The 13,576-nt window shown below is 41.4% G+C and overlaps 2 protein-coding genes across 4 annotated transcripts in view; one reads left to right on the plus strand and one right to left on the minus strand.

Moving 5' to 3' along the window:
• Window positions 1-6,920, plus strand: part of GAS2 (growth arrest specific 2) — a 67,618-nt gene extending 60,698 nt beyond the window's left edge. For all 3 annotated transcript variants that reach the window (XM_088533844.1, XM_088533843.1, XM_010221487.2), the window contains exon 8: window positions 6,368-6,920. In XM_088533844.1, the coding sequence (XP_088389970.1) occupies window positions 6,368-6,586 (219 nt within the window). In that variant the 3' untranslated portion in view covers window positions 6,587-6,920. The remainder of the gene's footprint in view (window positions 1-6,367) is intronic.
• Window positions 6,921-10,237: 3,317 nt separating this feature from the next.
• SVIP (small VCP interacting protein) lies at window positions 10,238-12,913 on the minus strand. The gene is made up of 4 exons (XM_088533851.1): window positions 12,797-12,913; window positions 12,018-12,068; window positions 10,576-10,689; window positions 10,238-10,457 (listed from the first exon to the last, which is right to left on the minus strand). The coding sequence occupies exons 1-4, from the start codon at window positions 12,857-12,859 to the stop codon at window positions 10,443-10,445; spliced, it is 243 nt and encodes an 80-aa protein (XP_088389977.1). The 5' UTR covers window positions 12,860-12,913; the 3' UTR covers window positions 10,238-10,442.
• Between the last annotated feature and the right edge of the window lie 663 nt (window positions 12,914-13,576).

Below are 13,576 nucleotides of genomic sequence, written 5' to 3' on the forward strand. Positions count from 1 at the left end.
TACCGTGACCCAGTTTATGCTTCACCTTTCGTTTCACCTCATGAACTCTGTCTCATTTTGTTCTTCATGTGTAATCTACTTGTCCTACCCTCTTTTCCGCCGAGTTTTGCATAGAGCATTTGTTTTGAGTCCATCCTGTCACCAGAACTGCTCAGTTTCTGTTAAATATCCCATGTTCCAGTTGCTAAAGAGTGGATTTACTTGATGCCTGGACTCTGAATCAACATCTAGAAGGGAAGCGACAACCTCGGCCACCCCCATGGCCTTCTGAGTCGCGTTGATGCAGAGTCTGCTCTAAAGTTCTTGCAAATGCTCCTTCCCCGACCTGATGCTGTCATGTATTCCAGATGGAAAGTGCCACGCTGAACACGTGACTACCCCATCTAATTAATTTTCCTTGACATTATTTCTCCCAGTCTGAGAAACAAAAGCCTCCACTTGACAGAAATTCACTCGGTTCCTAATGAAAAAACAAGTGTGTTTGCTTCTGCCTGCATTGGAGTCGTTTCTCACACACAAAGTGCTCGCCTACACCAGAGTGGTTTCTTATTATTTTTCTCTAAACAGCAAGCAACATCTAGCGTTAATTAGACACCAAAAGCTATTCCCAAATTCCGTAAAAGTGTGTCAGAAGGAAACGAGCAGCAAGGCTTAAGGGAAAACTTTATCAGGGATGTGAGCGTTCAAGATCTTCTTGTTGTTTATATTGGTTCACATCCAAAGTCATACCTTGATTTCAAGTAGTTATTTGGGAATATGTTGAGTAGTTATTTTAATAAGTCTGTAAACAGGAACGAGGATTTAACCTTCATGAAGTGAAATGTTTGTAACACAGTGCTTAAATTTGACTTTGGCACACCAGACTTCTTCTGCATCTTTTAGATGCTTGTCCCTAAGAACCTGTCTTTCCTGTGGCTCTTCACTGTTGTTTCCTGTATCATTTCAGTGGGTGTTTTTTCTGGGTCACCCATTTCCATCACCTTGCTCATGCACATCTCCGTGTATGGGGACTGTACATTTCTACCCTGTCACTGCCCTTCCCATTGAACCTGGTGTCCTAGAGATCCCCCCTGGCCTTCTTGTCCAAGTGCTGAGATGAAGTTATAATCGGGTCAGGACCAGGTGGTCACCCAGCACTGCTAGAACTTTTTAGCTCTATTTTCAGCAGATGACCAGGTAATATAGGTCATGCTTACAGGTATGTTAAGCATACAAAGGCTTTTTTTGTGCCCTACTACAATCTGATGCCAGCTGAATGCCTAGATGCTATTTTTGTGCCTCTCTCTCTTTAGATGTCTTTAGTTCCTGGCTGTATTACCAGACATTGTGCTGCTTCCTAAGCACTGGAGAGAAACAGGGGTGGCTGATAAGGTAGCTTAAGGATGTACTGGAAAAAGAAACTGGAAATTTGGGTTATAGATTCAAAATGAACCCCCAGAGAGTCTGTAAAAGGGAGGTTGCAAATGGCATTGAACAGAGTCCCAAGAGGTAAAGGTGTGCTCATTTTAGGTCAGCTTTCCCTGCACTTTTCCTTTTCAGAGGGATTTTACTTTCAGAGTTTTTTGCAGATGAAAGCAGTCACTGAATGGACAGTAATGTCACTCTAGAAGAGAGAGGGAAAAAAAAAAAAAACAAAAAAGAGAAAGCGGCATAAAAGTAGAAAGGCTGTGACCAGCTCCGTGAGGATGTGTTTAGTGAAAGCAAGCAATAAGGCAATTAGTTCTGGGAGAGGCTCGTTTCCTAAACGAGGAGAAATCTGCACAGGCAGATCTGCACTGTGCTTCTGTGAAGTCAAACAGTGGATTTTGTTCTGCATCTTTTCACGGAAACAGTGGTGAGATGAAAAGGAGACTGAGAGCTGCTCTGTGAGAAACAGATTTAATTTAGAAAGGGCAGGGTAGCTAATTTTACATCTTCATCCTTAAGGCCTTTTTCAGGAGGAAAAAAAAAAAAAAAAAAAAGCTTATTTGAGCAAAAGGGTTAGGTTTGAGAAAACCATGACCCAAAGCACATTTTGAAGAATTAAATTCCTGTCCGTTGGCTTCAGCAGTCGCTAAGTAAAAATGTTGCATGACTAGTCACTCCATTTCCGTAGATTTCTGTGCGTCCTTGGAGACTTGCATGTGTTGGTTAACGCTAGGAGACCACAGGTTAGCGTTGTTGATGTAGCCACCTCACAGGGAGCACTTAATTATCAATGGTTAAATATTTAGACTTTCCAAGTGTGATGCTCTGTGTACTGCAAATGAGGCAGCTGTTTTTGTGGCTAAGTAACATATATCTGCACCTGTGCATGTTTCAACTACCTCTCCTTTTGCTGGCTGAGACTGGTATCAGTCCCCTATGTGGGGCCATCTGAAGAAGTCAGCTTCTCTTAGCACAGAAAATCCTATGTGCAAGGACATAATAAAGCCAAACAATTTTAATACAGGTAATGGCTGACTTTACAGTATTATATATACATATGTTTATATATTGCATGTAGCACTGGCTTCCAAAAAATCCCTGCTTGTTCTGACAGATGCCAAAACTGGCAAATTCGTTTTGAGGAGTGTGTGCATCATCTGTCAAGCTGCGTAAGTCTCTCCTCTTTTCACCAAGATCATCAAAAAGAAGACTGATGATTTACAGTTTGACACTAACTGCAGCATTGAGACCACCAGCCATTTGCAAACCTCTCCCAAAATTACATGCTTCAGATCGGATGGAAATATTAGAAATTGAAATGCGAAAGCAGAACTAAAACAAAAATCTATATGTAACTACCCCCCTCATTACTTTCTAGGTAAAAATTTTCAGTTTATTCCCCCCTTGTTTAGTCCTTTCTAGAGAGAAAACTAAAATAAAATCCTTAATTAAAAGCATCAATCTCATCATTATAAAACTTGCCTTTTTTGGTGACAAATGGAGACAGGTATAAAGTCCTTCTAAACTTGAAGAAGGAACAGGAGACAAGAATGTTATTAACTGTTTTATTTTTTGGCAGAAACTCAATAGGGTCCCAAAATAGAGAGTGGATCTTCATTATATATATATATATATATATATATATATATATATATATATATATATATATATATAAAATGTATACATGGTTATATGTGTGTATATGTGTGTGTATGTTCATATATATATGCAGTATCATTTCTATTTCACTGTAAAATCCTTTTTTTCATATTAAACAATAGGTAATATTTACTACCTTGCTTTAATCTTCTCTCACTTTACAAATGCTAAGGAATTTAAATTTTATTATTGAAGGTTGTCTTTGGGATAGAAAACAGTCAAATGTCTGCGGAGGAAAGACAATTTGATGAAAATAGTTACAAGAATTCAAAAGCTGAGCGTTTTTCCCTCCATAAAAACAGGGACTATTGCAGGTGTCTGCTGTTTGCCCACTAAATCTCACACATCTTTCATTATATCTTAACTTCTTAGCTTAGCTTAACTTTTTTTTTTTTCATTACAAACTGTGGGTCAACTTTGAAGATACATCAGTATCTGTGCTTGAAGGCATTTTGCATAATATATTTCCTGTTTTGCACTATTATCTCATTGTTCTTATTGAAAACGAATGAAACACATAAAACTGCAAATGTGACTGTGGTATCTGTATCCAAAGAAGTTTGAAGTTGAAAAAGTGAAATGCTATTAAAATATTTCATTTTGCTCTGCAATCCTTATTCATTGGGAGATATTGTCCTGTGGCCCCAGGCATAAATCGGATCTGGTTTCAATAACCCAGGCCAATATCTGTTAATGTATTTGTTACAGCCTGTGATTTAACATTAATATAAAAATTCTTTATGATTCAGAAAAGCGTTAATTATAAAATCAACTCTAATCCAGGTAGAAATATTATGACAAACAATTATCATGAGCTCTTGACATCTTTTTTATTTTTTCAGGTGGAGCTTCATTATAATGCATTTTCCATCACAGTGAGATTCACTTAGTGTGATTTACTACATATAAATCCCTAAAGATGAGATAGAAATGATATGGAAAAGAGCCAATTTGCTTGATTAACATTATCATAGTGTCTACAGTGAGGGAAAGCACAGGCTCCTTTACTGGAGGTTTAGAGCTGCGATGCAAAAACTCCAAGGAGGTCCTTAAAAATATTTAATGCAAACCGTATGTAATCTGGGCAGTTAGAAGTTGCATCATTGGGATTTTTTTTAGCCAGTAGAGATAATACAGAACAGTTTTATATGATGCTGTGTTATGAGAGGGTTACATAAAATGTCCTGTAATGAGGGAAATTTGGAAAGAATGAAAAATGAGGAGCATGTTCTTCCTGTTTTTCAGGTGGGGAAATACTTTTTTTCCTAATGTAACAATGTCGTATGGCCATTCAGGTTTGAAGGACTAATATAACACTGTCTGCCAAAATGCACATTAATGTACTCCGAGTAGATTCTTTCAGCAGGGATGGCTGAGGCCCGAAGTGTGTAATTTCTCCACCCCCAAAATCATAGAATCACAGAATGCTTAAGGTTGAAAGGGACCTCTAGAGATCATCTAGTCCAACCCCCCTGCACACGCAGGGTCGCCTAGAGCACGTGGCACAGGATGCTCTGAAAGATGTTGTATCATAGTTATATATGTATGGAATATAGTTATATGTTATAGAATATTATATAGCTATGTTACATTTTGATTCTGAAGTCCTTTTCATGTTGTCTCTTGATATAAAACTTAATGCATACCAAAGTACTATATAATTCCTCCATTCTTGTCTGCTACTTTTTTTTTTCCTCACCTATTTCTCCTATTTGTTCTAATTTAAAGACTGACTCTAGAGAAAACAGCATTTGCGGCCACCCTATTTCATAGCTAACAGAAATAATGATATATGTCAACTATAAGCATATATTGGATTTTATTTTACTTGTTTTGCTTTATTTGCTTACCCCTCTTTATTGCTGGGTAGCAATGCGAACCTACCCGACTGTCATGAATGTATTTCACGCTCATTGCCAACTACTAGCCATCGTTTTTGCAGCATCCAGCCCTTTTTGTGCACAAAGCCCTCCTGCAATGGAAAAACTGAACTGGGTGCAATATAAAATGTCAAAAATTTGATCTTCAGCTGAAATATTTTGGGTGGGAAATATGAAATATGTTGGTTAGAAAGTGGAGTATGCCATATGTTAGCGTTTACTTTTTAATTTTAGGGTTTTTTTTTTTTCTTTTAGAACTCCTTTTATTACTTTAGTGAATCTGCAGCAATTCTGAAGCTGGCAGAATTATTCTGTGGTTATAGGAGCATAACGGTGCTTTGGTGGCCTGGCCCAGCAGGAATGGGGCGCGTATTTTGGATGAAGGGAAGCCTAGCCTATATACAAAGCAAACACTCAGTGCATTTTATACATATGATATATATATATTTATATGGAGTCATACAAAGAAGAGGAGAAAGATGGAAGACGTCTATTTAACCTGAGCTGCAAGAAGTAACATTTCCATAGGAGGTTTTATTTGCCCGCACGCTGGTCCCTGAGGGAAATTGAACCACATAAACTTTTTAATACTTGTTACTCCCTTTCCATACATATTTCTCAACCAAAAGCCCATTTATAAACTGCAGTCTGCTCTGGGGCAGTATAGAGAAGCTGCAGGTTCCTCCTTCCTGCAGCAGCATCTGCTGTTGTCATGGGCCAGAAATTGCCTTTAAGTGCTATTACCCCCAAAGTTTTGGGGCGTTTTTCAATTTTTTGAGGTATTTTAAGAGGAGAAAATGACTAAATAAAAATCCGTAGGCCTTGCTGTCTCAAGGCTGCGTCAGCACTTGAACTGCAGTGTTCAAAGTGGATGTGAGAACTTTCTGATATTTAATAAATGTTAATTTAGTAACTTTTTGATATTTTAGGAGACAGGAGGTTGTTCTGGTGGTTTTGCCCTTTGCTGCTTCTCTCATGTGTAATGAAAAGCCAGTTTCTAGACACACAAAATAGAGTCTTTGCTCACATATTCTCAAGAAACCTCAAGAATATCTCTAGATTCCCTAAGGTGAAGAACAGCATCACTTCCGGCTGTGGGAAAACACACAGCAATGTTTAAGTAAAATAGGAAAATCTTCAGTTTTGCCTCATTTTGCCTCATATTTACCTCATATAATCTTTAGTTTTACCTCATTTTACCTCATATTTGCCTCATATTACCTCATTTTCTTGTGGTATCTATCAGTTTATGCAGCTGTTAAACTGAAGCACAAATAATTCTCTCATTTCGTTTCCTCTTGCCGGCAGCCATCTATGGCTCGTAACGAAGTCGAGCACCGTTTTTCCTAGCAGAAACGGGCCCCAGCAGGGAATGCTTCCCGTTGGAGAGCTCACGCGTTGCCCTGCGTGTGTCGTTGCAGATGCTGCACAACAAGCACGTGATGGTGCGGGTGGGAGGAGGCTGGGAGACCTTCGCCGGTTACCTGCTCAAACACGACCCGTGCCGCATGCTGCAGATCTCGCGCGTGGACGGGAAAACGTCGCCCGTGCAGAGCAAATCCCCGACCCTGAGGGACATGAACCCGGACAACTACCTTGTTGTGTCGGCCCATTACAAAACCAAGAAGGAGATCAAGTGAAAGAAGCTCCTCACGGGATCGGGACTTGGTGTACGTAGGTCCAGGGTGTTTTCTCAAGTGTAGTAAACTTAGTTTAAGCTTTAAAAGGACTTGGGAAATTGTAAGACAGACTGAAAACGGCAACCCTGTTTGAAGATCTTTGAGTTGTAGAGCTATTTATTGCCAGTTACTGTGCCTTTTATAGCTAATTACCCTTGGTAGGCTAATTACTACAATCAGATAAGAAATAGGCATATATTTTTTAGCCAAATTATTACTCTTTAATATGTGAATGTATGCTTAGAATTATGTAAAGGAATGGATCATGTTAATGGAAGAAAGTACACAGTATATTTGTATGAAAGTCTTATGACATTGAATCCTTGACTGGTAGCCTAGTTGAAAAGTATCCATGCAGGTAGAGAAAGAAGCATTTGCGGGAATTATTTGGCAATTTTGGTAATGAGACGAAATGAGAGTTGTCTGTTTTTACGGGACAGCCTACACAGCCTTTCTGTCACCCGCATGGGAGCTTCAGCAGATGCGAGTCCTTCCTGCCTCAGAAAACACGATGCTCTTCTCGGATCGGAGCCTTTTCTGCCCTCCCTTTTTTTTCCCCCAATTCATTTAGTGACGCCAAATGCAAAATCCACGTTACCTTGTCAGCAGAGTGAGTCATGCTCCTGAAAAATCATTCGCACACCTCCAAAAGGAGCTAAAGGCAGACGGGGGCTTGGCTCGGGGTTTTGGCTCTTTTTCTTTGTCTGTACTTGGTAATTTATGTGCCTTGTAATGTCCTAGGTTTTTTTAATTTTTTTTAATATAGAATTATTTGACTGACTGTATAAATTTGAGCAAAACTTGGTGGTTTTATTAGCAATGAAATAAACTTTTTTTAAAATACTCCTGCCTATGGGAAGTCTTATTCTTGGTAATCGCTCGGCTGCTGATGGATGCCTGGAATACACGAGCACTTACTAGCCTGAGAGTAAGGGAATCAGTGCAGGCAGGAATTCATTTACTACATATAGCACAGACAACACGAGGATTTTGTAAAAAAAAAATCAATTTTCTGTTGTGGGGAAAACAGGCAAGAACTGAAAAATATTCTTGAAATAATTCTTAAGAGTACCAGTTCTTTTGGGGGATTGTTTGTTTGCTTGTAGTATATAACTTAAAATACGTAATATTTTATAGTTTATATAGGCAGTATACAATTCTAAAAGTATTTTTAGATAGAAAAAATGTGAGCTTTATTTCTTATTTTGGGAAATTTTCTAGAAAGAGTAAATAAATACTATAGCAGTAAATCCTATGAAAGACTGATTATTCATCAGAGCAGTATAATAAGGTGTGGAGAGTGGGAAACAAAGCCTATATAACATTAGCATAAAATCCAGCATAAAAATGCACAGAATCTAATAATTATAAGGAAAAAACCAGTATTCTTGGTTTTAATTTAATATTAAACATGAATAAATAATCCTGGCAAACCCAAAGCAAGGTCTCTTCTGAGACAGGGAATGAAGTCCACAGAAGGTTAAACTTGCCCTGGAATAAGGGAGGAAGAGTGGTTGGAGCCTTCCTCATTACTGCATGACTCAGCTGACTGTGAGTATGGAGGGTATAAGAAATTCCTGCAGATTCATACCAAAAAAAAAAAAAAGTATACAGAACTCAACTGCTGCTAGAATCTACTTGAATCTCTCCATAAATCTCTAGGAAAAGGGACATGGAAGCTCTTGCTGGCTGTGGGAAAAAAACAGCTGTGCCAACCAGACCACATGTAAAAATGATTACCATGCAATATCAAATGGGCACCACTGTGCTGAAATTGGTTAGAATTGGTTAGGAATGCATCTTGTGCTGCTTGTTACTGCTCCTTGCAGTTGGTAACTTCCATCAGCTGGCTGTGCATTAGCAAGAGCTTTTCTTCCAAGCAGGACTTATCCGTGCAAGCAATTTCTTATACTAATTACAGTGATAATTATGCATTCTACCTTTTATTTCCTGACCAATTGGAGATGAAAAGAGATGTAACCTCGCTCGGTGGCTCTTGGTTGATGACTAAAACACCCAGGCGTCAACTTGTCCGCATGGGAGGGTAGAGTGAGGTGAAGGTTTTGGCATCCCCAGGGTGTTGGGATGTCTGAGCACAGCCCTCATCTGCACAGGGGGGCTTAAGGAGCACAGATACACCTGTATAATTATGATTTTTAGCTAGTGATTTTATCCAGGCTGATGGCAAACCAGGTTATTTCCCTCCCTCTGGTTTTATGGTAGGAGGAGGAGAGTGGGAAAAAGAGAATGCATTTGTTGGAAATATCTCAAGTGACAAAAGCCCAGAAGCCAAGGGCAACTTCGATATTTCTTCATGCAACACCTGCTGTGACGTGTGTGGGATGGAAATTCACATTCCAAAATAGTGCCTGGTGAGTTTTATTACATTTCAATGCATTTTCATTAGATTAAAAAAAAAAGACCAACATTCAGAGCAATACAGGGAACAGAACAAGTTCCAACAATCAAGTGAAACACGAGGTGTTCGTTAACTGCCACAGGCACAGCTTCGTAACCCAAATGTTATTAAATATTAACATTGAAAAGTCTGTTTTTAACCAGATTCTGAATGCTGGTTAGCTGTGTCAGCTGTGTGAGACACTATTGCAGGAGGCCAAATAAAACCTTCTTTTTAACCCAAAAAGTGCTTCTATAGCCCAAACGAGGGCAGGAATGGGGTCAGTGCCACCCGAAGGTCAAACAGCAGCATCCTCCTGCAGGGAGATGGGAACGCGCTTCCTCGTGCTGCAGCGAGTTTCACACATCTCTTCAAGCCTGTGGTCACTGGTTTGGAGGCCCGGTTGTTACGCCACGATTCCGGTAGCAAAAACCAACGGCAGTTTCACACTTGGGAAAGGGATTAGGGAACATTCCCGGCCGCAGGAAAAAAGCGACAAGAGCTTCTGGCATTTGGCAAATATTACCACGCTGTAACCAACCCACCCAGATAGTACAGACACTTCAGGAAAACAACCATCCAAGAGATGATGTAATAGTGTTTTACTGTTGGTTTGGTTTTTTCCCCCCAAATCCTTGGAAGTGCCGCACTGCCCTCTTGTGTTACAAAGGAGAACTATCAATAGAGAGCATTTTTAATTCTGTTTAACTTCCAGTATACACTATAAATACAGGCTCAAAAGAAATTCACATCTGAAAATGAGAACAACAGTTAGACTCAATAAAACATTTTTCTCAGGGTAGGCGTACAGGGTTTATATAAAGGTTGCTATTATTATTAAATAGTGTCACAAAATGCTTCCACTTTTTAACAGCCATCATTAATCTCCTTTCCTTTAAAAAAGGCACTAAATCCATAAGCAGTTCAAAAGTCATTAAGGAACTGAAATGCTGTCATCTATATATTTGAACATACAACAGTTTTATATACGAGGACACAAAAGTTTTAATTGCACAGCTTGAAATCAAGTGTCATAAACAAGAATTCTTCTGAAAAACACTCAGTTTGGTTAGAGAGACAGACATACATCAGCTGACAAGATGATCTACACTGACTGCTCCAGGTAAGGAGGCCACGTACGTGGGAGAGAGATTATCTCCCTCCCTGCCAGGGAAGCAATAAAACATGCACGGAAAACAAACATTGGCCAGAACTTTGAGTTCAGAGGCTGGAGTCCTTTATTAGGACTTAATAGTCCTACTCTGCTCTTCCACCACCTGCCCTCCTCTGCTGGCAAAGTCCTGCTGAGTCTTCGGATGCAAACAGCAAAAGCTACGTGAACAAGTGCTGCTCAGCTGCACAAACGGGCAAGTTTTTGGCAGTAAACATCAATTCTCTTCTCTTCAGGAGTTGAGCTCTTTATCCAACCTGCCACTAACGGGAAAACAAAACAAAACAACCCCACAGGGTTATATGAAGGCATAAAAAACCCCAAAATGCCGCTTTATTAAGGCAGTTGCACCCCAGTAACTTGCTTCTCTTTTAAACTTACTCTCAGTCCTCCTTCTCCTCCGGAACCTGAAGCTGCCATTCTTTTTTCTATTTCTTCCTGCTTCTTTTTCTTTTGCTCTACAGAATAAGCATTCTTAATACCACGAGAGGAAGCCTAGGAGAGAAAGATATTTGAGGAAGATCGGTTAATTATTTTTTGGACAGAAACCAAACTGCCACTCTTCGCAACACCATCTTGTGAATTTCTGTTTTCCAGAAAAAAAAAATGAAGCAGCAAGTAAAGCTACCGTTACATAAAACTGGGGCTTTCAGGGTATTTCCTTCATAAACTTTTGGTTCTGTAGCTACGTAAGGATGTTTTTATTTCATTCGGTTAATTTATCTGGGTAAACATGAATGCAATTAAGTGCACGTGGTTCATATCTAAGGTGTAGAGTCAGAGCTTCCCATCCCGAAATTCCCACTAATTTTTATATATTTTTTATGTTTTTTTTTTCTTTTCCCAGTGTCAGCAGCTTCCCATTCCTGTCCTTACATTAGTATTAACTGGGAAGAGCGATCCAGGATGAACCTAGGCTGTTCCATCATCCACTCGACTTCTCCATACCCCCCTTATCAAATGGCTGCCCGGGGGTAGGACACATCTGATGGGGACTGTAGTGAGGTTTTCTGTGAAAAACATTCAATATATGGATGGGGAAAGGTCACAAGCTCTGCAGTTACTGGAGAAATCAATGGGAATTTTACATGCATGAGAAAAACACAGTCCCATCCTTAATGCTAAACCAGGCTGTGGGAAGAAAAAAAAAAAAAGTCTTTAAATCCTCATCTGTGACAAACATCCTAAGTGAAAATCTACCCTTCAAACTCCGTATGGGTGTGAGTTATGTAGATCACAAGTACAATCCACCTTAAGCTGAGAAGGTGAAAATCATCCCTGGACAGCAGTAACTCACTGAGACCCCATGGTTTCTAGCTTTTACGCATCTGATCACTGGGGTTTTGGGGAAGAGACAAATACAAAATGCTTTTAATACATACCCTGATACAGAATGGGGAGTTATTACAGGCCTTCAGTCAGCCCCTGGGATGGCCAGTCACTAAATCCCACTAGAATCAGGCCTACACAGCCCTCATCAATAAGCAGCAACTTTTAATTCAACATATACAAATAACACTCAAATAACACGTTCCTCTCTCTTCACAGGACAGTAAATCCTCTGCCTAGCCACTATAAAGCTTTTTTTCCCCATCAAAGTAAACTCAACTGTCTTGAAACTGTACTCAAACACTAACTCAGGAAATCTGCATTAAATAAATGCATAAGTATGGATAAGATATGACTACACTGGAAACTTTAACCATGGCCCACAACCTACGTGCACCATCAAGCCACGTTCCTGCATAAGTCCTGGCTATTTTCAACAACAACAACAAAGTTGTCACCTCCACCTAAGTCAATGGCATTTTATCCAACATTACCTCCATCTGCCTCTTCTCAGCAGCTTCTGCAAGCTGTCGTCTTTTGATTTCCTAAATGGCAAGTATAAGATGGTCAAATTCTTAAATTAACAGTTCGAACATTTCTTTTTTAATAAAACCATAATGTGGTGGAAGAACAGGTGCTGACGTTACCCGTGGGCAAAATGCTGCCAGCGCTCTGGGCCCTGCTGCCCATGCGATGCCTCCACCCCAGAGCATAAAATAAAATAAAATAAAATAAAATAAAATAAAATAAAATAAAATAAAATAAAATAAAGGGGCACGAAGGGGAGCAGGCTTTTTGCGGATATTGGAAAGACTAGGGTGACAGAGTGGGATGTGTTCGGCTTTCCTCCTCCAACCCATCAAAGTGAGGGATTCAAAAGCATGGGAAAGAAGGATTTTTTTTTTTAATCTTTAAAAACTACTTCGTTTACGAAGCTACCATAGCGGGATTTCAGGAGATCTCGCGGTACGAGAGCGCGTTAGAAACATCACTGTCTGTGGGACAGGAAAGCGCTTTTTCACCCCCACCCGTCCGCGTTTTGGGGCTAAAAACGGGCGTTATCGGTTAGAGGCCCAGCCGCGCGGGTGCCCTTTACGCCGGCCGCCATTTTGGGCGGGCGGTGGCGCGGCGCCTCCGCCCGCCCCGCGGCCCCGGCGCCCCCGGGGGGCGGAAAATGGCGGCAGGGGCTCCGGGAGCCGGAGGGGAGCGCGGCGGGGGGACCGGGGCAGCCGCTTCCCGCCCGCGGAGCTGCCGTTTGCGGGGCCGCACTCACCGGGTCGGGCGTCTCCACCACGTCCTTGACGGCGCCGCCCATGCAGGGCAGGCAGAGCCCCATGGCGGGAGCCGCCGCAGCCCGCGCGGGCGGCCGTTGGCGAGGAGGAAGAGGAGGCGGCGGCGGCGGCGGTGGCGGTTCGCGCCGCCCGTTCCCCTCGGTTCGGCTCGGCCGGGCTCGGAGCGGCGGCGGCGGCTGGGCCCGCCCCGCCGCGGCCGGGAGGGGCGCCCTGGGGCGGGATCGCGGGGCCGCCGCGGGCAGCGGGGAGCCGGGGCTGCCGCGGCCTCCCCGGGGCCCTCGGCGGCCGTTGTGGGCGAGGCGGGAAGGGGCCTAAACGGCTTTCATCTCGTAATTATTATTTTTCAATTTATTTTTATCCTATATTTTAGAGGCCGCCACACCCTAGCTGTGTGTTTTGTCCCTTACTGCCCTGTTTACTCCGGAAAGTTCTGGCGTTTGCAGCCGCTTGCGTTTCAGTTTTTTTTTTTTTTTTTTTTTTTTTTTTAAGTTTAAAAGTTAAAACACATTAAAAAACAAGAGCTGGTTTAACGCCACCATAACCCCCACCCTGCCAGGGTAAAACGTTTGTAAATAACCTGTGGCATTTCAGTTTTCAGTCCCAGGGGATTTGGGAAGTGACAGAAATGCGAAGTGTTTCCGCTTTGAGATACTTATTTCCATATTAATGTCAAAAACGCTACATTTATTACTTTATAAAGGAGCGGGTGCTGAGCTGGTGCTTCCCGGCTCAGCTGTCACTGCAGCTGATAAATAACAGGA

This window comes from Tinamus guttatus, unplaced genomic scaffold, assembly GCF_059628265.1.
Source record: "Tinamus guttatus ecotype Peru unplaced genomic scaffold, ASM5962826v1 Tinamus_guttatus_pri_ptg000524l, whole genome shotgun sequence".
Taxonomy (NCBI): domain Eukaryota; kingdom Metazoa; phylum Chordata; class Aves; order Tinamiformes; family Tinamidae; genus Tinamus; species Tinamus guttatus.

Bases quoted from the DNA above. Each gene is read 5' to 3' on its own strand.
- SVIP (XM_088533851.1), bottom strand. From the start codon at position 12,859: ATGGGGCTCTGCCTGCCCTGCATGGGCGGCGCCGTCAAGGACGTGGTG. The intron at 12,069-12,796 runs GTGAGTGCGGCC...CTTGCCATTTAG, and splicing joins TGGTGGAGACGCCCGACCCG to GAAATCAAAAGACGACAGCT. The intron at 10,690-12,017 runs GTAATGTTGGAT...TTTCTCTCCTAG, and splicing joins CTGAGAAGAGGCAGATGGAG to GCTTCCTCTCGTGGTATTAA.